We start from the raw sequence: 25,823 nt of genomic DNA on the forward strand, positions 1-25,823 counted from the left end.
TTTCATTAGTACATTCAAAGCAAGTCCTATACTTTTGTGTAGTTGCTCACTAAGTACAAAAAAAAATAAGTATTTCTACACCTCTAGTACATTTTCAGGCCATTGTGGATTAAATATGAAAATATCAAACTAAGCTTTTCATTATAGGCCCCAAATACACATACGAAATTGACCAAAGATACCCAAAGTATAAATCGTATAACTCAGCCCTACCCGGACAGGGTAGTGTTGCGAGACCAGATGGTGTGATTCGCGAACAGCCTCGCAGGTCCAGCACCCGCAGCCTTGTGGAGCCAAAAAGAATTTCCAACAAATCTTTGTCGGTCATGTAGGAATAAGACGTGGTAGCGATACAAAGCTCCTCCAGTAATGGGAAGCCTAACGCTGAATCAGCGGCATTACGCATTGTCTTATGCAGAGGTCGGACATTCAGCATCCGGAAGGTCTGATGAAAAGTACAACAGCCGTAGATTAAAGTTTAATGGACACGGTGAGTCATTACACACTGACACACAACATGGAAAGGGCTAATGTATCACTGACAGCCGATTATTTCCTCAAAAATGCCTGTTTGGACTATTTGGCCTATTTTGTCAGAGATTAAGGTGGTATTTTCAAATGTCTTGTTTTGCAATCAATTAATCGATTCATAGTTCAGCTCTTCTAGAATGAAGAATTAGAGCTGCAAAATTAATTATTTTTAATGACCAGTTTCTTAATTTATTTAGCAGCATTATTAAGGCAGACACATAAAACATGAACATAAAATTACATTTGTAATTCAGTCACATTTTTTATAAAAGAACAATAGTCACACTGGCAAAGAGCTCGGAAATATTTGATTTTTTTACCTTGAGTTTAGGGCATGCCGTCTGTAGAGCCTGGATGCAAACAGGAAGTTCACAGTCTTTACTGTTGAGCTTTGTGTTGACCTCTAACAGCTCCAAATCAGGACAGCATCCCCTCTGGCAAAACAAATTCAATATTTGATCAGGCTGTGTGTTATGAATACATTAAAAGAACCAATGGAGAAAAAAGAGGGGGCTTACGGTGATGGCAGTCAGAAATCTGTCATTCTTTAGACCATGAGTGAACAAAAATTGCTTGATTTGGCTCCCATGATTTTCGAGGTACTCCAGGAGTCCCTCAACCTGAAACTAGAGCAAAAACATGTTTCCGACAAATCTTTTGCCTTTGCTTTTATTGTCAAATTTTCTACAAGGAATGTTAATGAGCTGGTTGAAGGCGTTGTACCTCTGAATACTGGAGATTTATACTCTGCAGAGCCCGGCTGTGCAGACCGAAGCATTGGAAGGCTGTCGCTGTCAGGCCCGTACAGTGGGAGAGTGTGAGGGAGCGAAGGTGAGGGCAGAACTGGGCCACAACCTAAATTTGATCACAACATAAAAAAAGAAAAAATCGTTAACCCAAAAGGAGTTGATACATTAAATTCTTAGGATTTGGAAAAAATTTAATCAGGCAATATTTTGTAACAAAAATGCGCCAAGATGAAATTTAATTTAATGGAGGATTTCTTACTTTACAACTAGCCTCTTCAAATAAAGCCCATTAGGACTAGAGATGCACTGATTTTGAAATTCTGGATTGATACCAATACAGATGTGTAAGATAACAATTTGGCCGACAGCTGATGCTGATGTTTTTTGTTGTTATTTATTGTGTTTTAGTTGTCATTTCTTCCCCCCATTGTGCCAGAGAAGCAAAAAAATATTGAAATAATAATAGAAATATCTGGCAATTTCTGATGAAAAATAACAGAAACAATTAAATGACTACCAAAATTAATCGGCTAACCGTTTCAGTTCAGGAGGTAATAAAACAATAGTTGAAAATGACAGATATCTGGTCTTGATGTCTGACCTCGACTGCATAGCCAACATTCTTCGTCCAGTGATAGAGGGAGAAGTCTCGCAGCTGAGAGAATCTAAAAAACAGGAACTACAGTTTATTATTTCATTTTCACGTAGAAACTGGTATTAAAAGTCCAAGACATCTAAGCACAAATTAAAAAACAGCTCACATGTTAAACATCTTCATTAAACTGACCTGTTCTGTGCCAGCCAATCAAAAGTTTCCTTAACCCTCTTCTCAGTTTTAGGTAGCTGGGTTTTCCCTGGTGCAATCCAGCAGTAACCTACAGTCACCTTACGCCACAGGACTGGACTGGAGGCAGCAGCGTTCCACAGACGACAGACTCTGCCCACCCTACATCAGAGGAGACATGGAGGAGAAAAAAACAAAAGATTTAGTTCAGTTTGGAGTTTATGACACAGCACTGGTATCTCTATACAACAAAAATGGAGCTCAAACATTTAGTCAATTATAGATTAGACAATCAACAGAAAATCTGAGACACTTTTGATATTCAATATATAATTTTTACACTAAAAATATCATAGACTCGCCAAATCAAATGTGAATATTTGCTGGTTTTCTGGGTTTTGGGTAGAGAACTGAAAACTATTTATTTAATTAGAATTTTGAAATCATTAATTTGGACACCATAGTTTTGCAAAAACTTAAAACAACATGATCATCCCAAACTATAATATACAGATAAAGGATATAGAATGGTGTGTCCCGTTTTCACAGTCTTCACATATGAAATATGTGTTAATTACCTGCATAGAAACGGTACAGCACCATCCTGGACAACCACCATCTGAAAAATATTGATTAGCACCTCCTCTGGAAGACTTTGACCCCATCTGTGGTCTGTTGATGTCTGTGCCACGGCCAAATTGGTGTCCTTTTTTTCCTCTGCAACTAGATTATTTGCCAGTTTAGGCTTGGCACTGGGTGTCTTTTTCTTCTTAATCTGGACAGCTTTCACTTTTCCTTTAGTTAGCTTCTTCTTCTTTTTGCTTCCCTTCTTTGGGGGAGTCCAGGCTGACTCACCATACTGAGAAGTAGTACTCGATATGACAAGAAGCATGTCTTCCCCTTGGTGGACAGTGTAGCCAAGCTGGGGAGGCCGGGAGACTCTGGCCTTTTTATGCTTCTTGGCTTTTGCATTAGTAGGCTTAACAGCTGTCCTCTTCCGTGACACCTTCTTTGGCTTTGGTCCATCTTCTGCTGGACCTAATGTATTTGATGTGCTCGGTGCGATGTCTTCTTTTCTTTCACTGTGGGCTAAAGCCTCTGCTTCAGAGGAATCCATCGTGTGCTGCTAACTTGTCTTTATTACGAGCTTCATTCCAAGAAAAACAGACACTGGCTGCATCTGAAAACAGAATCAGAATGAGATCAGTCTGTATCCAGTATGGAGAGGAATGTCATGTACATAGTGAATGGGGAGAAATAAATACAGCAGAGTAGCTCAAAGAAAAGTAAAAAGTTCAACATTAGGGTGCCACAGTAGCTCAGTTGGTAGAGCATTCAGCCCATGTACAGAGACTGCGTCCTCGCTGCAGCGGCCCAAGGTTCAAGTCCTACCTTTGCTGCATGTCATCCCCCCTCTCTCTCATCCTGTTAAGTGTCATATCTCCAGCTGTCCTATCTAATAAAGCCATTAAAAGGCCAAAAATCATATATCATTCTTCAATCTCATGTTGATGACACATAATGACTTAAAATACAGTTTTTGGGAGGTCTATTGTAAATGACACACAAAAGCCCAGGTTTTCCTGTACAATCTTGTGCAAGACAGCAGATTTCTTGGGTGTGCATTGGTACGTGATAAGCAGCTGATATACATTACTGATATCCAATTCGTTGTTGGACTAGATATCTGGCATACTGTCCATCGTATCCAAATGTGATTTATATCTATGAAGCTGCCTGCTTCTCCATTGTTTGTAAACGGAAGACCAAGCCAGTCACATCCATCCATCCTAGTTGTTGCTGACAATTTTAAAGTGAGAAAAATGAACATGATACAGCATATTTTCTGCGGTTTTCTAAAATATAAACTAGCAAACCATTTACCCAGCATAGCATCAATGGCAACACAATAATAATGTTAGCTAACGTTAAATGAACATTGGCTGTCCGGTTTGACTAAGCTAACGTTCTTGTGTTAACTTCCTCGTTAACACGCCGCCATGTTATGCAACATAACAGTCGCGTAGCACAACAAGACAACAAACACTATCGACAGAAATACTTTCTTACAGTAAAAAATGACTATTTTGTACTTAGTGTTGCTACTTTACATTACCTGCTGCATCAAAAAACGGCTAGCAACCTCCAGCCCGCTAGACCCACAATGCACTTCGCGTCCCCTCTGTGATTGGTGGAGCCCACGCCACCAGCCCGCCTTCTGTAAAACTATCCAATCACCGGCCAGCCCAGTGTTTTGGCTCCTCCACCGTGTGTTATGAGGAGCGAGGTGAGTCTCACGGTGGTCCAGTTTCGGGGTGAGAATTTATGCTTTTAATCTTACTTTTCTACGAGTTTACATTAAAAACATCTTCGTAAACACTACAGGATGCAGCACAGCTCCCCTGCTCTTCTATTAGTCACGAAATACTACAGTTTAGTATGTTGTAAAGTTGGTGCTAACCAAGTTAGCAAGTTGCTCAAGAGGCTAACATTAGCATACATAGGGAGTGCAGCATTAGCACTCACTTAGAGATATATTCTCCACTATATACTGTTAAGGTTTGCTTATAGTTTGGGCTAGTACATTGCAGAGCTCTGTAGATGTGTATATCTGTGTTTCATGGGAAAGAGAGAAAAATAAAGTCTTGTTATTGATGCATGTCTGCAGCTAGTATCATATCCAGGGGGGGTGGGTGGTAGGAGGTGCTCCCTGCAGTCTGGCCCCCAACTTCCACAAAGTGGAACACAATAACAGAGACGTACACTCATTTTCTAGTCAATTGGGACTAAGGCAATCTAAAACAACAGCTGTTGTATTGTGATGTGATTTGAGCTGTATTGCGTTATGATTTTAGCCGCAGTTGGTCAATTAAATATATCACTAACTATAACAATTTTGATAATAGATTATTCATTTTAATAATTCTTAATCAAAAATGTCAACATTTCCTGGTTCCACATACTTGAATGTTAAGATTTGCTGCTTTTCTTTGACATTTATGACAGTAAATGAAGAGTCTTCAGGTTTCGGACTGTTGGATGGACAAAATAAGAAATTTGATGGGCTCTTAGAAACTTAATTAGAAAATTATTATTTTTTGTTTTAAATCTTCAGAATGGATATGTATCAAAAACTCGCTATTTTTGACAACAGTACTTTAGATACAATTTATCAACATTGAAGTAAATGACCTATGTAAAATGTAGTCATTTTTTTATAACTTATTTTCTTTTTCAGGTTAAGGAAGGAGTTTCTCTTCTTGCAGAGCTTCAGTATCGTGTCTTTGTGCATACTAATGCCAAAAAGAAGCATTTTTCTGCAGCGGTGCATTCTCCAGGACAACACTGAAAGTATGACACTTGCTCCTGTTCTGTTTCTTGTTCTTGCTCATTGAGGAGGAGATAGATATGTTTGTTGTTTGTTTTTTCCATTGTGATGAATTAGCCAACTATTTCTTCTTTAAGCGTTATGCTTCAAGATGCTGAGGAGTGAAACTTTTCTTCTGTCTCTTTTAAAACAGCGCACAATGGAGGAGACTGAAGATTTCTCCCTTTGTAGTAAAGCAGCTGTAACTGAAACAAATCTGAGTAAGTAAAACTGTCACGTAATAAAACTGTTATTAAGGTGACATATGAGCTAATTCTCTTTATAATAACTTTATAACTGAACATTTTTCTAGTAATACATTTTGTTATTGTATTTACTACTACTGACTACTACTTTTCTGCTCACTTGCTGACTCTTCTGTTTTCCAGGAGATGAGTACTATTGGAAGCTTGTTGCAGACTTCATCGGCCCTCAGTCGGGAGAAGGGTTAGAGCTTGAGCAGGCACCATGCAAGAACAGACTTTTGATTCAAGTCGGACTCCTGAGAGAGGACAATAATTTTCCATGGATGGCCATCGTTAATTGGCTGAAGAAAATTTTCCCCAGATATCAGTCAGCTGACTTCCGTCGTTTAATTGAAAGAGGCATCGCAACAACATTGAGTCTGGGAAGTGATGCGAGGCTTTCCTTCCTGGAATCGGATGCTAACTTTAACTTTGTCGGCCCAATATGTGACAGCATCGGAGTTGAACGGCAACATCTTTTGGAACTGATGGATTTTTCAGAGCGAGCACAGTCGATTGAAGTCACGAATGGGTTGATTCTCGAGTTGAGCAACTTCATCACCAGGGAGAAACTTGCGCCAGTTGTTTTAGTAACTTGGCTGAGAAACTTCAACCCTGAGTTTTGTAAGAATGGGGATATTCAAAAGGCATATAAAGTCCTTAGAACCAAGATCAAAAAGTTAAAACTGTATTGCCGCAACTATGAAACAAGAAGTCACAGGAGGAATGCAATGATGGAACGTTTGTTTCAAAGTCCATTTGAACTGGTGCGTAAGAAAACACCTAAATTAATTGTGAAGAAACGCATGAAAAGAGAAGACGTCATAAATTATGAAAAAGTAACAATCAAGGAGGAGGACGAGAGCTATGAAATCATGCAAAGTGAGGGGTCTGAGATGAACAGAGGAGCTGCTGGTGAAAGTGATAACAATTTGGATGTATCTAACCACAACGAGGAGACCTCTGATAAACAAGGAGAGGCCCTGACCCTGCTTGACATCGCAATGCTGTCGGTCCAAAAGCTGTCAAGTATGTACGGTGGGAAAAACCCAGCATGCAAACAAGTTTCCTTGGGTCTCCTCAAAAATCAGTATACTCTAACATGCAAGGAGCACCCAGCAATGGCAGAGTTTGAGAAAAAACTCGACTCACTCAGTAAAGACATTTCACTCATCTCCCCTGTGCTGTTTTTAAACTGTAACGCCAATTTCCTTGTTGACCTGCACGATGCCGTTGAGCAGGGGATTATGAGCTTTGAAAAAGAGATCGTTCAGTCAACGGGAGAGAAACTGGGCCGGGACAGGCTTCCAAAATTCGAGAGCTTTGTGAACTTGTCAGAAAGTGCCACTTCACGCTACATTCACATGACTTGTGATATCTTGAGCCCTCGCATCCCAGGCGCACAGAACTACAGAAAATACTGGGTAGCTTTCTGTGAGGAGAAGAGAAATCCCTCCAGAGTTGTGGTAAATCAATCAAACCGATTCAACAACTACTTTGAGGCTGCAGCTGGCCTTACTCACCACTACAAAGAGACCGGTCTCTTTTTCTCAGATTTGCTGTCGCTGAACGACAAATGCCCAAACATCATCCTGGAGAGTGTTGCCGCTGATGCCAGTGATTCTGTGATACAGAGCCTTGTGTGTGTTCTGGCCATTGTCTACTGCAAAATCCTCGGTCCTTACTGGCAGCTTCTGAAAAGTGGAGGAGAATACTCACTCTTCAGCCAGTACATGCTCTGCCTCTACCAAAAGTTCCTTGATTGGTCCAAAGATCCGTCAACACTGCTGGAACCTGAAGAGGCCACAAATGTCTTCCTGCAGTTCCCACTGCAAGAGAAAACCTTTGAAGGAGTGTTTCATTACTGTGCTTACTGGCACACGAACAGGGAACTAATCAGAGCTTGCTTGAAGAGGGTGATAAAGATTATTGCTACTGTCACTGAAGAACACCTGAAAGACTTCCTGCCAGGAGGAACATTTTCTAAAGTCCCTTCATCAGATCTGAGCTTACAGCTGGTGAGCTGCACATTCTCTGTCTTGATGGCGGAGTATCCCTTCGGCCACGCGTACCCTTACGAGAAGAAAAGACCTGACAAGTCCTCGAAGCGCTCCTCAAACAACATGTCGTCGGATAGCTCTGAGGAAGATGATGACCGATCTGGTTCATCTGACAGCAGTTCTGATGACTCTTCCAGTTGGTGTGATAAAAAGAATACCCACACTGTCCAACAAGATGACCACAGTCCACAGTCGAAGAGGGGTCCCAGAAAGGTGGAACCACTTGTGGAGAACAATGATAAGGACTACATAATAGCTACTGTGACCAGAAATGGAGGGCCATGCAAGACACAGCAGGACGTTGACAAAATGATGTTGCGTTTCGATGGAAAATCCCGAGCAGAGAAACGGGAAGGAGTTCGTTGTGAGTTAATGTACCAGAAAATGGTCTTGGACAACCTCGACCCGAGCTTGTGTGGTCCTTTCCTCACCAGCTCACAAATGGCATTGAAGCTGAAGCTCGCACTGCCTCGTGTTAAACCTGGGTACTCTCTTGTTTTGGCGCCAAAATTGACAAAAACAAAGCCAGTGCTCCAAAACATAGTGCATGCTGCGACTGACCAGAATGAAAGCAGCCACACATGAGAGCTTTCACTTCATCTGGAAAGTGTGATGTCGACAGAAAAAGGATGTTAAAGGACTTTGAATCAGAAGGAATTGGGTTAACGTGAATTCCTCATGTGATGCAGAAATACACAACATGACCTCAGTCTTTCTACACAAAGACATAATGTATGATTCTGTATATGCCCGATGGAGCTGCCACATGTTTGTTACATACTGTATTTCCATTTTTAGCAGTTGAAATGATGTTTGATTTTGTGGCTCTTAAACTTTTGACACGATTCCCTAATTTTCATGGTTGTGTGTTGTAAGAATAGTTTTCTAGAAAGTTACCTTTTTTGTTGCTGGGAAGGAAATTTATTTTTTTATGTAAGGTCGTACCCATGGTGATCACGCAGTTAATAATCACTGCTGACATAAAAGATGTCATGAGGACCGCTGACAAAATAAACATTTTTGTTCAGATTTTGTTGGTTTACTTTGTCAGCCTGGATGTTACACTAGAAAATGTTAGACTCAGATGTCTGAAACGAGCTTTGAGTGTTAGAAAATCAACCCAGCTTTAGTTCAAGTTCATGACTATTTCCATCAATCAGATTTGTTTTTGCTAGCCACATAATAAGCCTTGTTTTTCTCAGATTTGAAGGTCATTTGTGGTTGCATCACAAGCATCAGCCATGTCAATGAGTTCAGTCTTATAAAAGCATTCACTGGGAGGAGCTCAGGAAAATAGGCAGTTATGAGAGAGGGGCTTACTGGGGTTACTGTGCCAAATGTCAAAGTGTTAATGAATCTATTTTTCCAAATATAGGCAATGAAGGGAACCAAACTCACTCTGCACCATTTGGTTATTTGCAGTTGTATTGTAGATATAGGTAACTTCGATATGTCACCCCATGGTTGAATAGAATCAGATTAGATTGTTTGATTATATTTACATTATTAAGGATTACTTGATAATATTGTCTTTTAAATATTACTCTCTAAACATTTACTCATGAAGTGTGTTAATGTTTTTAGTAAAAGTAATTTGATCCAATCAAATGTGACTGTTGAATATGTAAAATGCCTTTTACATGCATTTAAAATATTTGGAGATATTGAAAGAGGAAAACATATTTGGAGAACTCCACATTTTTAGCATAAAGTGCCTTGTTTACAATGTTTTATTTTAATAAGTAAACCAAAAGTCTTTGGACTGGACTACATTTTTGTTATCGAATGGATTACATTACTCAAAAATATGTAATTTGTCAGATTACTTTGAAATGTAGTCAGTTACTGACTACATTTCAAAGTAATCTGACCCGACTGACCACATACAGCATAAACATTTACTGCTACTCCCTACATATATCATACAACTATTAAGAATTAGTTACGAATATTGGGATATGGGTGCATATATGCATGTGCATGGATGTGCAATGAAAGTCAAATTAAATGTGTAGCATTATTTTTGGGGACCAAAAATATTCACAAAACAGCAAATAAAAATTGAGATATGTCACAGAATAAACAAATGAAACACTAAAATATATCTAAGTAGTTGAGTAGTTTATCAAGCATCATATCAACAGACAAATAAAGGTCTCTAAGTCTAACTTTCTTATGGAAACCCCTACTTTTGAATGAGATGTGTGTCTGGCATGCCGCCCGCACCAGCTGTCAGCAGCGTGGAATCGAACGCACCCATTTGATCCTATCAGCGTTTTACAAGGATTCCAGTGACGATGGTGCCTTCATGACTGCCGGAAAACTCAAAGATCAATGAACAGGCGTCAACAATGCGGTTTCTGTTGACCGGCGCCGGACACTAAACAGGGTCAGGTTGGGTAAGAGATGATAGTTATCTCTAGGTGTTTTTTCAGGTACGTTTCGGCACTTGTGTCCATTGACCAGTCTACAAATAATGTGATAGCCTACAGGAATATGTTAATACGGCCAAGAATACTTAAAAAGCACCATGTTTGAATCAAAGACGTGCCAACGCTGGTAGACCACTCACATGGGGGCACAATTCGTGTGATTCATGAACAAACCAGACGTATGTAACAGTGACAATATTGATTACATGTGTAAAGTAGGAATTTACGAGGGGTCCCCGAAGGCAACTGAAGGGGCGGGAACTTTGCGTAAGTGTCCACCATTCCTTCAGGTTCGGGCGGCGTGTGGAGGAATACATTGTCACTGTTTAGTCAACCCAAACAAAGTCAAACGGGTTACCAGGGCTTTCTTTGTCGTGTTGGCCGGGTCAAGCGGTACCATGTGCGGTAGCTGGTGGAGCAGTGCAGCGGTGACCCATGGGCTGATAGCCCTGTTCGCCATGGGCTCCTGGATTTCCGTCAACAGTCTGTGGGTCGAGCTCCCGGTGGTTGTCAGCGTGCTGCCCGAAGGTCAGTGCTCCAACTCCTGTCACCTAACATGCTTTTTGCTCACCTCATCTGGCCTTTGGACCGTTAGATTCAAGCCTTGATCAAAACGTAATCACACCAGTTGAATCCCTTTGCTTCTTTATTTAAGCATCAGTGGGACGTTAGCTCAAACTGGGAGATGTTAGCTTGTGCCAAATGATCTTAGCTAGCTACATATGAACACAACCGGTGTGCTACTGTGATGGTTTCTCAATCAAAAGTTACGATTTATTAAATATAAATATGTTGAATACGTCGTAGTTGTCGGTACAAAAGTATAACTTCTTAAAATGGGTCTATACAGAATGAACTTCTCTTTCCTGTGGTTAAATAACCATGTTAAGTAACGCTACTCGAGTAACGTTACTGTATCCAAGTACAATTTGAGCGTACTTGTACTTTTGAGTACTTCAACTTTATGATGCTGTGTTTCTACTTCAGTACATCTCAGAGGGAAACATTACAAAAGGTACAAAACATGTAATTACACCTGAAATTTGATGTATTATTAGATTCAACCACCCAGCAGTATATAGAGTACAGTTAAAAGTAAATGCACCTCCAGCAGCTGCAAAAGGAAAATACTGCTGACACAGTTATCCATGCATAATAATTCAAGAATATATTTTATAACTCTGACAGAGGTCATCATGTTGCATAATAAATACTTTTGCTTCCCCATTTAGCTCCAACTCCTGCACAGGGATTGAAAAAGCAACTTTTATGATGCAGTTCTCAGGCATTTAATGTAAAATCTGAATAAAGAACAATGGTCTGGATACTCCAGTCACAGCCTGCAACATTACTTAATAAAATAAATCAATTAAACACTTCAGTGTATCTGCAGGTCTTGAAGAGGCTTTAATTATAAATGATTGTAGTTTATATTGCTCCTGGATCATTTGACCAGTATGATTGTGAAACAGTCATTAGATTTTATTCTCCGTGGTATTAAACAGCTGAGAGTCTTAAATTTAACCTGATGAACCCTGCAGATGTAAGACAATGATCTAGTCTGTGACTGATATAATACATATCTAGGATCAGACAATGAATTCATCTCAAGTTTGAAGGTTTCTGAAAATAATGTAGTTTTTATCAGTAGGTTCAGGTTTGTAAGTCATTCTGAAAGCACTTCTTTTTCATTCCCAAAATGATGCCACGCATGTAAAAATGCAACAAATGTTGAGTTTGATTATTGGCTTGTCTCGTTTTAGGATGGAACCTGCCCGCCTATCTCTCAGTGCTGATCGCGTTCGGGAACCTCGGTCCAATAGCAGTGACGATCACACACCACTGTGCTCCAGGACGTTTAAACGAGCGCCTCGTCATCCACTGCATCCAGCTGCTGGCAGTGGCAGCGTCGGCTCTGCTGGCCGTCTTCTGGTCGCACACCGTCACCATAGCTGGAGAAGAAAGGTCACTGCCCTTCCTGCTCTTCACCTTCGTGCTGTCCTTGGTCTGCTGTACATCCAACGTCACCTTCCTGCCATTTATGTTTCGTTACCCCCCTCAGTATATTCGGACTTTCTTCATCGGTCAGGGCTTCAGTGCTTTGTTCCCGTGTGTCGTGGCTTTAGGACAAGGTGTCGGCAAGCTGGAGTGTAAAACTGTGAATGGCACCGTGAAGCCAAATCATTTAAAAGAAAACTTTCCAGCACAGAACTTCTTTGCGTTCTTGTGCATCATGCTGGCTATCTCATGTCTGAGTTTCTGGGCTTTAACACAAAGACAGACAGAGTCACAGGAAGACGCACCGCCACAGGAGTCCGGAGAGAAAAACGGAGATGAAACACATCCGCTGCAGAACGGCGGGACGCCGGTGTCTGAGGAGCAGACGCCGTCAGAGGAACGACCTCCTGCTGTGAGGTTTTGGACGCAGCGGAACATCTACCTGCTGTTACTGCTCGCTGTCTCCAACGCCCTCACCAACGGGGTCCTGCCGTCTGTGCAGAGTTTCTCCTGTTTGCCCTACGGCACCATGACCTTTCACCTCTCTGTGGTCCTGGGCAACATAGCAAACCCACTGGCCTGCTTTCTAGCTATGTTTGTCATCCTGAGGTGAGAAAATATTTTTAAGAACTAATAACTCTTTAAATATCATGTAAGTGAGTTATTTTTACATGTGATTGTGGTGAACATTTTTTCCTATAAAAGATTTGTCCACAGTGTTTTGATTGGAGCCATTTTTGTCTTCCAGGTCCTCCACTGGTTTGGGCTTCTTGTCCGTAGGAGCGGGAGTATTTGCAGCATATCTCATGGCGTTGGCAGCACTCAGCCCCTGTCCTCCACTCCTGGGAAACCCTTCTGGTGTGGCTTTAGTGGTAAGGGGTGATATATATTTTCTCGAGCTGAGTATCGTCACAATTCCCCAGTTTGATTTGACTCTGATGTTAAGGTCACAATTTGAATCGATTTTTGATTTAAACTTTATTTTTTGCTCTCACAGCAATGTCATTATTAGACTTTCACATCCTTTTTTTTAAATCTTTAAATTCTTCTTTAAATAGACAGGGCAATGACTTGACTTTATCCGTGAGACTTATTCCAGGTTAGGGCTATAAAACAAAACATATCGCCCTCTGTGTATTCAACATAGGCCAAAGCCTCATCTGTTTTTCTCTTTCTTGTGCCCCCTACAGGTCATCTCCTGGATTATATTCACCGGTCTCTTCTCCTACGTGAAGGTGGTGATTGGGACTTTGCTCCACGAGGCAGGTCACGCTGCCCTGCTGTGGTGCGGCATCTCTATCCAGGCCGGCTCCCTGATCGGAGCCCTCACCATGTTCCCTCTGGTCAACGTCTACCACGTGTTTGCCCGGGCTCAAGAGTGCGTGGATAACTGCAGTTAGCAGGAGTGAGATATGTAATGTTTTAATGAATTCTGCTTTTTATAGACACAGTTGCCATTCATTGGTGACAAAGAGGACTGTTTTTACCCTGTTTTGGGTTCCCGTTCCCGAGTGAAGCAGCAGATCTGTCTTCTTGGCCTCATCATTCATGCCACCAATGAGGCTTCTTCTCCTGATTCAGAGGCCTCTGAGCCTGTGAAAGTAAAAACATTCCCACCAGATAATGGGAGCATTGTGTTGCTGCACATTGGCCAAGGGGATGTAAAGTGCAGTAAAACCACAAGTGCTTTGTGGTATTTTATAATTAATCTCTGTAGTTGAAGTTGTTTACAGTTGCAAAAACAGCAGCTGATTATTTTCCCACTACATCAAACCACGTGAGAAGGTGTTTACTCAGGGACACAAACATTAACTAATTCATCTACATGGGTTGCTCCTGAATGTAATTCATGCGAAAAATCCACATAGTTAGGCCCTGTCCACATGTACACTGGTATTTCTTTAAAAAAAATATGTTTTGGCTTGTTGAACTCACGCAAACAGTGTTTTAGGTCACTGAAAACGAACCTTTTGGAAACTCATTCCAGGTTGAAGATATTCGAGAACTCTAACAGAAACCTTTCATTTCTGAACAAGGCTTTTATTTTGAAACATAAGGAGGAACGTGTTGTGGAAGGAGATCCTTTTTGTTTTTAACACGTGTACGTGTGGACAAAGCCTTAATTGCTACAATTACAATCCCATCACTACACTTTTTTTAATTATTTTTTATAATTTTTTATATTTTTTATGTCAGTTACAACGTGATTCAAAAAAAAGTTGGGACGCTGTGTAAAATGAAAATAAAAACAATGCAGATTTACAAACAAACTTTTCTTCTTTCCAAATTGTTTTCATTTGAATATATATGTCAAAAAGGGCGACCGTTTTACAGCGTTTCACCTTTTTTTAGAATCGGGGTTGTATTATTTTCACCTACCTCGTCCCTTTGCTTCCATGTAAGCAGAAAACATCATTATATTTACAGTTTCATCAGAGTCTGATATGCAGTTGAGTTTTGCTGAAGTCAATATTGTGAAAACTGTCACTTTGAATGCAGTAACTGTAAACGTACAGTTCAGAGATGCAGTGACATTCCTTGATTTCACGCCAAAATCTTCGAACAACACACAGCTTTTAACAAATTTAAGTTGAATTTTAGTCGACTTCAGATTTGAGGTTTCTCATAATGTTCTATACAAACATTTAGTGTTATTTTCTGGTTATTTTGGATTTGCCTTCATTCCAAACATGCAGTAATGTTAAGTTACGCTAAGGGAACAATATCTGGCCTTGATGAGCTGTAAAGTAACGAGTGAACAGTTTTGCTGAACAAGGGATTGTGTCATCTCAGTCTTTGAAATAATCGATATGAGTTGATTGATATGAATTTGATAATTTGATGTGCACTAATAATGTAATTTTAATTAACCATGCTGCTACAGTACATCAGATCAGTAACTTTAAAAGGTTTACAGAGGAAGAATATCAGTTAACGTTGCCTTAACTTAATGCTGGTAATCCTGCTTCTTTAATTTATCTGCTTTTAAACGACTGATTAATGTGATTGGTGGTGCTTTTTGAACATGGACATTTTGTTGATTTCTTTTTTTTTTGTTTTTTAAAGCTGATTGTCATGCATACAACATGTGACATGAAATGGTTGATGACTACAGTTGTGAAATGACTGGTTAACAATAAAGCTTTGTTGAAAATGTCCTGAAGCTCTTTTTGTCATAGAAGATTAGTGTTTGGGAGATTTTGTCCGCTCCCTATATTGTATCGATATCAGCTCTGCTAATAAGTTACAGTGCGTACTTTATAAATAGATATGACTTGGTCAGATATGAGAAAATGGATTAATTATATATTACAGAGTTTTATGTTTACTTCATTGCAGCTTCAATCACCACTGATCAGCATATAGTTTTAGTTTATGAATTTGGAGAATAAATAAATATATATGACAAGTCTGAAGTGCTAAACTGGTATTTACGTTCCAAAATGTGATATTAAAGCTTATACTAACAGGCCAAGTGATGAAAAAGGCTTGATAAAAAGATAAGAGCTGTGTGCTGACATAGAGAGGAGGGAGAGGATTTCTACGACAATGCTTGCAGCAGCTTTAACTTGTATAAAAACATTTTTTTAACAAGTTGTGTTTTTTTCCATTGAGGTTTATCTGCTATCCATGTTGCCAGTCTTTACAATATGCAAAAGTAATGGCAGCTGGCCTCCACTCAGGTCTTTCAGTCAAACCAAAACAAAGACTTAAATAGTTCGGGGTCATGGAAGGTGTCTTCATTGTGAAACAACCACCACTGTTGATTAAAATCTATCTACATGACTCAGGCAGAAGTGTTGGTGGACGAGGTGATTTTACACACGTTTTAAACACATTCGCTGACTTTGTTCCTCACTCTGACTTCCTCCTTGAAGTTAAAGCAACAGGTAAGCACATAAAAAGCACTGTTACTTGGAATAAAATTATGGATTTCTCTGGCTTTGACCATTGTTGAGGACTTTGGGATAATGTGAGTACACAACTCAACAAAATGAACAACAAAAGTCGAGTCATTTTCGCACATTTAAAGCAGAAATGTTACTTTCTGGCTTTTGATAATTTGGATTCCTGTCAAATAATTACATAAGGTTATATTAATACATTTTTCTTATGGATTGGGATTTGTAATACCTTATAATCAACTAATGAAATGTCTAGTTGTGTAACTGAACGGTGTAAACACTTCACTCATGTTCACCTCTGATCCCATGATCCCCTTAAGCAGAATTATGGATTTCTGTAGACTCCTGAATGCAACTCTCACATTCAGAAATGGCTTCAAGGCAAAGAAAATGTGGGCGATCCGGCTGCAAAAATCTCAACATGTGATGTTTATCGATGACCCTAAACTCCTGACAGTGGAGGTATTTAAGATTTGAGACGATGATCAGTTAACCAAACATGTGTCACAGTTGGCTGCATGCTCTCACACCCACTTGCTCCAAAGGAGGGTTTAATCCCTTGACGCACACACTCACAGTTTACTGCTCAGGACTTTGGCTTGTTTCACTCTCACTCACTCAGAAAACTCCACTCTCCACTGAACAGCATGTGAGTATCTGCAGGGATGCATACTCTCATTTATTTAATGGTTGAGATTGGTATACAAAAAAACCCAACAACAACTAAAATCTGTTATTTTTTATGTCTGATCTGCAATTTTTCAAAATGTTTTTAAACAGTTTCATTGTCCAGTTCTATAATATTTTAATATTTCTGAGCTAAATATCCACAGTCAATAAGTTTAACTAGAACTCAACTTTTCTGAATGAGATTCTTTATAATTATGATTGTGCTTCCAGATCTAAGGGTTAATTGTTATTTTATTTAGTCATCATTCTTGTTTTGAGGACTCTCCGCATGGATTTCCGAGAATTTTGTCTCATTTTGTCATTGATCAAAGACTTCGCTGCATGCAGCTTCTTTTTCCAACAAACAATGCACCGGTCAGATGTTTTCCTAACTTATGTAATAGTTACCAGCGCAGTAGGTGGTCGTGTTTCCTTTGCTGTATGCTTGATGTTTTAAGCCGGTTTAAAGCACACCCTTCTCCTGGCTGCGAGCAAATGAAAATAATGTGCATTGCACTTTGCATGCAACATTTTTTTTTTTTGCATTTAATAAGTTTATTTGACTGATAATTGTACAAAAAAAAAAAAATTCTCACGGCGAGCAGACCAAGAAAAGAAAAGACCCAACACAAACAGGAAACATTAACCACATGTACCAACGTGTTGTGCCCTGCACGTTTAGCAAGCAGGCAGAAAGACTCTCTCTCTCGGTGACACATTAATCTGTGGTAGTAAAGCCTCTGTTTGACTTGTCTTATTGGTTTACTAATTTGACTTATTTCCCATTCTTTGTTGCTGCAAAGATTGAACTAACTCAGTTATAACTTTTGTTTTCTACCTGCAGTAATAAAGGAAACAACAAAAAAACACATTTAAATTTAGATATCAGCAGTAAAATTAGTTTGTGGTGCTCAAATTTCCCATTTTTGCATGTTTAGCTGACCTGCTCTGACTACAACACTCTCTCGGTTAAACTTACAATTCATTTGAATTTCTAAATTGGAATGAAACTTACTGAGCGCAGTCTTTATTGTGTAACATAATAACATAATAACGTAATCTACAAGATTGTTATGAAATATCCGAGTTGCTCCTAACAATCCGCATGTCTTTTGAGCAGTTTCCTTTCCTCCGCATCTCTGCATGACGGCGGACACCAGGAGTACTGCAACAGAAATTAGTCTTCAGTTGTCCAGCCCAGAACGAGGTCAGTGGGTTTCAACATGTAAATGTGTGATTATAGTTCTGGGGCGATGTTATTTAGCAATGTAATGTCCATAAATTAATACACTGAGCTCCATTTACTGGGAGAAGCAACAGCCAATAACAACATATAAGTTACGATTGCACTTAGAAATACTATAAATAATAGTAATAATAGTGGAAATATGGAAATAGGGACCCTTTGTCATGTTCCCATTATCTGCCATATGAATCAGAGAACACATGACTGTAGGAAGACTGACCCCAAAATGAAAACGGTTTCATATTCGGGGTTCAGCTGATAAACAGGTTTTGAAGTAAACCTACCAGCTGATGTTCAGTGTCATGATATTAACAGACCTTTTTCTCCTTTTCTAGAGAAGCCCACCTCCAACATGTCCCTCCTGACCCACCTGTTGGCGTGTCTGTTCGGGATGGGCTCCTGGATCTCCATCAACGGCCTCTGGGTGGAGCTGCCCCTGATCGTCCCCCACATCCCAGAGGGCTGGTACCTGCCCTCTTACCTCTCCGTCCTCATCCAGATGGCCAACATTGGGCCTCTCTTCGTCACTCTGATGCATCGCTTCCGGCCCGGCGCCCTGAATGAAACAGCTGTCATATATGTGATCGTCGTCCTGGGTACTGTGGCGAGCTTCCTGCTGGGTTTCTTCTGGAAGGAGACTGTTGTTATAGCTGGTGTTCCTCGCAGTGTCGCCCTCCTCCTCTTGACATTCTTCCTCTCAGCTGTTGACTGCACTTCCTCCGTCACCTTCCTGCCCTTCATGATGCGCCTCAAGCCCCAGTACCTGACCACCTATTACATAGGGGAGGGTGTGAGTGGCCTGTTGCCTGCTATAGTGGCTCTGATCCAAGGTGTTGGGGTGGTCCACTGCATAAACAGCACCCAGTCTCTGAACTCCTCCAACAGCTCTGCAGCCTTCGACCTCCAGGCCCAGTATCAACCAGCCAACTTCTCAGCTGAGGTGTTTTTCTTCTTCCTCAGCGCCATGATGCTGGTGTGCCTGGCGGCGTTCCTGCTGCTGAACTACCACCCGTCCGTGGCCAGGGAGCATCCCAGCGGTCGATACACCAACGGGGTGAAGGAGAAATCTCAGAAAAACAGGAAGTGGGCCGAGCAGACGCTCATGATGGATCCATACAGACCTGCAAACCAGAAGAGAAGCAGCTTTGGCACTGGCTCTTACAGCTGGGCGCAGGTGTTTTACATCTTTGTGATTCTGGCCTGGGTGAACGCCCTGACCAACGTGGTGCTTCCCTCGGTGCAGTCGTACTCATGCTTGCCATACGGGAACAGCGCCTATCACTTATCAGCCACCATGGCCGCTGTGTCAAACCCTCTCGCCTGCTTCATCGCCATGTTCTTCCCTATAAGGTCAGTGAACTGTAGGTCAATTGGGTCAACACAGGGCTCAAAGTTTGATAGGCTTTTATTCAAATCCAAAAATCCCTTTAAGCTTCTCGACCCAGTTTGCACAGTTTCCTTCAAAAAGCCTCTAACAGCAAAAAAATGGATGAAACCTCAGGAAGAGCTTTCAAAAATAAAGTAACTTCTTTCTTTTTCAACTTTTTAAGTTGTCAAGTGTTTGTGTTTGTAAGTTTGGTTCTTCTAGGTTTAAAGGGACAGTTCACCCCAAAATCAAACAAATCATCAAATCATACATATTTACCTGTAGTGTTATTTATCCATCTAGACTGTTTTGGTGAGTTTTGGAGATAACAGCCATAGAGACGCCTACCGTCTTTCAAATATGATGGATATCGATGAAACTCGGCTTGTGGTTCTCAAAGCTGTCTTTAGTTGTTTTAGTTGTGGTTTAGTTTATCAGTTGACCAACTATTTTTAATTTTTAATGCAAAAAAATGTTTAATGTTGTTGTCAGCTTCTCAAACATGGAGGTTTTTCCTGCTCTTCTGCATTTTGTATCACATTAGACAGAGTATTTGGGTTTTGGACTGAAGTACAAAACATTTTAAAGACCTGATAATAAAACAGCTGATTAATCGATTATGATAATAATTGCTATTTGCAAAGACTTTTAGCAAACACTTATATTTGAAACGCTGAAGCTAACAAATGTTTGGGAATGTTGCTCAAGAAGTATCTCAAAGTTATCAATAGATTATCAAATATGTTGCCAATAAATTAATTGAAACATCTTTACAGAAACTGATTTTAAAATTCAGCAGTTGGACATTTTTAAGATCGTAAACTTGACATTTTCAGTTCACAGAATTACATTTAATTTTTATTTTCTCCCACTAAAGAGTCATAACTACTCAAATTGAGTCATATTTAATTAAATATCGCATGAGTATTGTGATATATTGTGCTACAGTATTATTTAACTCCTCTCTTTGTGTGATGCATTTTTGTGCTGAAATCAAACCCTGAAATATCAAATATCTGAGACGTAATGTTTCCTCTCACAGATCTCTGCTGTTGATGGGAGCTCTCACACTGATAGGCAGTGGAGTTGGAGCTTATATCATGACCATTGCAGTGCTGAGTCCATGTCCACTGCTGGTTCATGATACTTCAGGTGGTGTCATCATTGTGAGTAACCTGTCAGGCTTCATTCACCCAAATAAACCTCCTTATCTTCCTGTTCACTTGTGTTAAAAATGAACAAATGTGACTGAAACACCACATGTTGGCATCAAAGTGGGTTCAAACTCACCTCCTCTCCTCCACAGGTGTTGGCCTGGGTCCTCTTTGTTCTCACTCTGTCCTACGTGAAGGTGATCATCGGGGTGATCCTGCGTGACGAGGGCCACAGCGCCCTGGTGTGGTGTGGAGCCGTGGTGCAGCTGGGCTCCCTGCTGGGAGCTGTGACCATGTTTCCGGTGGTCAGCGTGTACAGCTTCTTCTCATCAGGAGACCCGTGCAACACTAAGTGTCCCTAAATGAGAGACTGGAGGCTGATGCAGGAGAGGCTCGACAGGTTTCAAATCTTTCTTAGACAGATGCTCAACAGAAGAAGCCTCTTAATGTTTGTTTGTTTTGTTTTTTTTAGCTTTTTTTTATCGCAGTTTATTTAATTTGCAACATCTGAATGTGAATATGTCTTTTGTTTTGGAAAAAAACAAGCCACAAAGACATTAATGTACATGATAATGTAGTATTAATGACCCTGCTGCTTCCCCCAGGATGAAAACATTGAATTTATGTTGTGTGTGATAAAGTGCTGTTGATAGATGTAGTTTGGACTTTGGACTTTGCCAGAGTAGCAATTATTAGTGATGAAATAACTCTTATTGTAAAGACTTATTTTCAACCTGTATATTAAGTGTCATGTACTGTACTTTCTGTTTATATGTGACTGCTTTCAAAGGTCAGTGTATGTAAAAAATATAATAAAATGTAATAAAGTAAAAATAACTGTTACTAACGACTACCGAACTGTTATAAAAATGTATTTACACAAGTTGAAACATTGGAAGACGAGAATGATCCACACTAATAAATCTAATGAGGTTGTTTTCTCCTGATAAATACATATGAGACAAATTATTTGTAATATAATTCTGCACACACACGATTGTATTTGTAAATTAAATCTTGTTGTTTATTGTATGATACTATACACTATAAAGATATGATCCCAACATTACTAAAGGAACGTAACGCACCTGTCGTCTTTATATGACCGGACACAAACTGGACAATCAGACAATAGAGGTGCACACATAACATACATTACATTGATTTTTAATAATGCACCATGAGCCACGTTTGTCTTCCTTCAAATGAATAAAATATGTCTGGAAGAAAATTATATAGAAAAGAAATAAGAGTGAAATGATTACACTGCAAACACACGTGTTCACATATTCAAAAATGTACAACACACAGTCAAAGCATTATTTCAATATTTCCATCACCACAGACATACAGTGCAAAATAAACGCTCTCTATGTAAAAACAAATCTAATTTACATTACATTTTCATAGGGTGATATCATGTTCATAAAGGTGCTTCGTCATATGTTTTTCATACTAATTTCCACTTCTAATCCACAAATCGATCAAACATTCAGTCACCAACACACCATGTCTCCCTGCATTAAGGTTTAACAGAGACAATGAGATTATTTATCCATTAAAGAATCATTGTTACAGTCTGAATCTCCTTCCTGCAGTTTTTTCAGGTTGCTAAAGTCTGGACCGCCAGATTTCAATCAGCTGATTGTGTTTCTCATCACTGAACTTCAAGTTAAAGGGCAACTCCACACATTTTGCACACTTCGGGAGTGCAACTGTATATGAGAAACAAGTAGTATGAAGACTTTTGTCGCTCCAGAGGAAGCTGCATGTAATCTGATAAATTGCCACAGCAGTTGCATTGTGGGTAATGTAGGCGGCAGCTTTTGAAAAAGAAGAAGAAGGTGTGGAATAAAATCGACATCTCCGGTCCTGCTGTATCGATTTAAACTGTGCATAATGAGTCCAACAGCGTTACAGGAGGGTAAGGCTTTTCAAAAGCTGTCGCCTACATTACCCACAATGCAATTAAGCCACCGAGTGACATCACTGGAGGCGATTTATCAGATTAAATGCAGCTTCCTCTGGAGCAACAAAAGGCTTTATACTTCTTTTTTTTCACATACGCAGCAGAACTCCCTGAGACCTGCAAACACACTTTAATGTGTAAAATGACCCTTTAAGTTTGAGTTCAAGTGAAGGGAGCGAAACAAAAAGGCTTTTTTCTCACTTAAAGCAGGTAAACAGCTTCCCCTGGGTGGAGAGGTAAATGAGTGGATGCACAACGCTGGCAACGGACAAAAACATTATACACAGAGGTGTGACCAAACAGTCAAATACCATCTCATTAAAGCTGCACTGCTGCAGGATAGTAACTGGACTGTAACAAATCACAGTGATGACTGAAGTGGCACAGACAGTTTTAAAGGCTCTCCTCTTGACGGGGGACATCTTGTCTCCTCCTGGGCCGGACTTCATCAGCGTCCTCAAAATGCCGATGCTGCAGTCCACCATCATCACAGTCATGGCCAACAACCAACCGACAGGAAGATCTCTGATCACCGTCTCTCTGAAAGCGGGGAAATCGTCGCCAGCTACAACCGCAAACAAGGCGATGGGCACAGAGAAGAGCCACACTATGACGACAGCAACCTCCCTGAATCTGTACGTCTTCAGCAGGGGGTAAAACAGGGGGTGAATCACAGCAACATATCTCTCAATGCAGATAAAAGACAAACTCATCGGGCCTCCGAGCATTGTGTACACCAACAGAAACTTGAGGACTGTTATGTGGCTATTTGGCTGCAGAAGCAGGACATGTAAATGCACGATAGAGGCCAAGTACTGCAAGTTGTGATAGATAGCTAAATTACAATTCAGGATATCTATCGCCTTCTTGGATGTGAAGGAGATCCACAGCAGTTTGATGACCACCGGTTGTCCCACCACAAAAGTGATGACGTCAATCATCGAGAGGATGGTTACATAGTTCGGTCCAAACTCACAGACTTCTAGTTTGCTGGAGTTGGATGTGACGTTGCTGAAGAAATTCTTCATCTCGTCAGAGCTGAAACAAACAGACGAGCAGAGAGAAGCTGCTGATGGAGGTTTAAAAGTGTCCGTCATCAGAGACATATTGTAGGAATCGCAACATTTTCTGATTCTTTTGGGCCTAAAAGTGTAATTTTGTCAGAACTGTTTTATTCGGACATTGTTTTCTATGTAAAAAATACTCAAATTTAATCTTAATTTAACTTTTCCAGTACAAAAAAATTCTTAAAAGACAAATCTGTTCACATGATCATAAAACTAGACGGAATAAAGTGAATTACTGCACTATGATTAAGAAAAATAACACTTGATTGAGTTGAATAACGTCAAAAAAGTATCAATAAATCGGTGTCCTGGCAGATTATTTTGTTTGGTTTGAGAACATCTGATTTTTAGGATCACAGTTAAATTAGTTAAAGTCAAATTATCTTAGGACGTAATAGCTGACATGATAAACATCGAACATCACGGGGCACTATGTAGTTTTGGAGAAAAAATTCAAACTCAGAATTTTAATATTTACAATATTAATGAGAAACATTTGTGTTTATTTTTTCCATAAATGAATAAACAAGCTGCTCTCAGAGGAAAATAAGGTCCCCAGAACACTGTTTGAAGCTGGAAAGGTGGCAGGGTCCGCCACATATAAAAAAAAAAGTAAAACAGTATGAAACTAATTTGTTTATTTAGTTTGTTTAGCCATAAAAGAATATTTTTCTCCAAAACTACACAATGCACCTTTGAGATAAGATATTAACTTAAGATAGACTTTTTTTTTTAATTACCTGACATATCAATAACCATATAATTATATATCACTCACCAGGTGTATTTGGTTGCTGCTCTGAGAACGACAGGAAGAAAAATGGGCTGACGGAGTAAAAGTGACGGCTGATTTTCCTAACACGCGTAAGACAGGCGTGGAGCAGCCGAGCAAAGACAACAAGCTGTGACTCCAACATGTCCTCATTTTCATAACAGCAGAGCTTCAGGTGTCAGTGAAGGGTCAGGCTGTTACACAATCACGTACAAAAAAAAAACATACAACAGCGACACTTTACTTTTTTCATCAATGTTTAAGATCCAGCAGAAATCGTGCAGCCCACAGGGTGTCAGTGTAACACAGCTGCAGCAGAGGCCTCAAAGAGGAGTATTACATAATTAGGAGTGAAGGCTTGTGAATGAAGGGTTTAATCTTACTGGAGTTATTGATCCTGAAGGTGTGTCACAATGTTTCAGCTGTGAAATTATTTTTCTTTCTTTTTTTACTGTGATCAGTAACTAATAGATCAGTGAGGTGATGACCTCTGTGGATGCAGCAGCAAGTAAGAGGCTTTGTATTAGTTATGGTTGAGTGTACAGTTTGATTCCTGCATTGGAAACTCACTTATGTTCAAAAAGTAACTGTGAAATTCTTTGTCAGTGAAGGTTTTTTCTTTTAGTGATTTAACTGGATATTTTGTTGTCGTTGTTTGTTGGCTTAGTGCATCTTTTTTGGATCGCTGTCGTAAACTAATTCAGAGTTTCTTGGCTCTATCTGCAGACTTTTTACATGATATTAAAGGTCCAGTGTGCAGGATTTAGGGAGATTTAGGGGCAGAAATGTAATGTAATATATATAATATTATCAAAAGAATTTTATAAATTTTTTCCCGCCCTGACAGCTTCACTAATGTTTCATAATACACAGAAATTGAATTGAATTTAATTTAGCTGAGATCGAAGCGTTCTTGGGAGTTTGAAGATGAACGTGGTCTGAGCGAGGGGGCCAGAAGTAGGGAGGTGGCCCCTCACTTCTGTGAGGCCCTGCTGTATATTCGAGATCTCAGACACTGACAGTATGTTGAATTACCACAGAACTGTTTGTTGACAGATTTTGTCAGCGTGATAGCATCACAGCTGTGCAAGATGCAGTCGCACAACTGAAAGAAGGTGTGTAGTTGAGATCAGAATGAAGGTTCGAAGATGAAAATACTGAGTAATCGTGCAGAAATCACTTCTGAGTAGTCACTGGTTGTTGGGTGGCAAGTATATTTTACTGCAGTAATGCTCCATTCAGCCGTTGGTTTCCATTTATTTCTGTATTAAAGAAAAGCAGTGAGCTGAATTTTGTGCTCACTTTGTATGTGATATTTAACCATCGGCACCAACTGGAGCTGTAACTTTGTCTGAAGAACAGTTCTGGGAAAAGCAAGAAGAAACCCGTACACAAGAAAAACGTCTTAAACGTGTTTTTACCGATGCTGTTTGTCCACACTAATCCAATCTGACACGAACAGCACCGACTGACTGACTTCAAGTCCTGTCTACAGTCAGACAACGATCA

General features: G+C 40.0%; 4 protein-coding genes across 4 annotated transcripts in view; 3 read left to right on the forward strand and 1 right to left on the reverse strand.

The window, feature by feature from the left end:
• Positions 1-4,228, reverse strand: part of fbxl6 (F-box and leucine-rich repeat protein 6) — a 7,947-nt gene extending 3,719 nt beyond the window's left edge. The window contains exons 1-8 of the mRNA XM_084380215.1: positions 4,181-4,228; positions 2,643-3,244; positions 2,068-2,226; positions 1,882-1,945; positions 1,255-1,386; positions 1,050-1,157; positions 852-965; positions 214-445 (exon numbers count right to left, since the gene is read on the reverse strand). Coding sequence (XP_084236341.1) covers positions 214-445; positions 852-965; positions 1,050-1,157; positions 1,255-1,386; positions 1,882-1,945; positions 2,068-2,226; positions 2,643-3,181 — 1,348 coding nt within the window. The 5' untranslated portion in view covers positions 3,182-3,244; positions 4,181-4,228. The remainder of the gene's footprint in view (positions 1-213; positions 446-851; positions 966-1,049; positions 1,158-1,254; positions 1,387-1,881; positions 1,946-2,067; positions 2,227-2,642; positions 3,245-4,180) is intronic.
• Positions 4,229-4,316: 88 nt separating this feature from the next.
• Positions 4,317-8,765, forward strand: LOC311273019 (uncharacterized protein). Its single transcript, XM_084379858.1, has 4 exons — positions 4,317-4,379; positions 5,303-5,415; positions 5,586-5,652; positions 5,821-8,765. The coding sequence occupies exons 3-4, from the start codon at positions 5,592-5,594 to the stop codon at positions 8,319-8,321; spliced, it is 2,562 nt and encodes an 853-aa protein (XP_084235984.1). The 5' UTR covers positions 4,317-4,379; positions 5,303-5,415; positions 5,586-5,591; the 3' UTR covers positions 8,322-8,765.
• A 1,670-nt stretch (positions 8,766-10,435) lies between these two features.
• On the forward strand, positions 10,436-15,323 carry slc52a2 (solute carrier family 52 member 2). The gene is made up of 4 exons (XM_084380166.1): positions 10,436-10,696; positions 11,932-12,775; positions 12,915-13,038; positions 13,357-15,323. The coding sequence occupies exons 1-4, from the start codon at positions 10,567-10,569 to the stop codon at positions 13,564-13,566; spliced, it is 1,308 nt and encodes a 435-aa protein (XP_084236292.1). The 5' UTR covers positions 10,436-10,566; the 3' UTR covers positions 13,567-15,323.
• Positions 15,324-16,666: 1,343 nt separating this feature from the next.
• On the forward strand, positions 16,667-20,958 carry slc52a3-2a (solute carrier family 52 member 3-2a). Its single transcript, XM_084379135.1, has 5 exons — positions 16,667-16,720; positions 17,861-17,947; positions 18,322-19,336; positions 20,395-20,518; positions 20,659-20,958. Exons 2-5 carry the CDS (start codon positions 17,884-17,886, stop codon positions 20,866-20,868), a joined length of 1,413 nt encoding a protein of 470 aa, XP_084235261.1. The 5' UTR covers positions 16,667-16,720; positions 17,861-17,883; the 3' UTR covers positions 20,869-20,958.
• The last annotated feature ends 4,865 nt before the right edge of the window (positions 20,959-25,823 follow it).

Source organism: Pagrus pagrus (genome assembly GCF_965226575.1).
Source record: "Pagrus pagrus genome assembly, chromosome: 17".
Lineage (NCBI taxonomy): Eukaryota > Metazoa > Chordata > Actinopteri > Spariformes > Sparidae > Pagrus > Pagrus pagrus.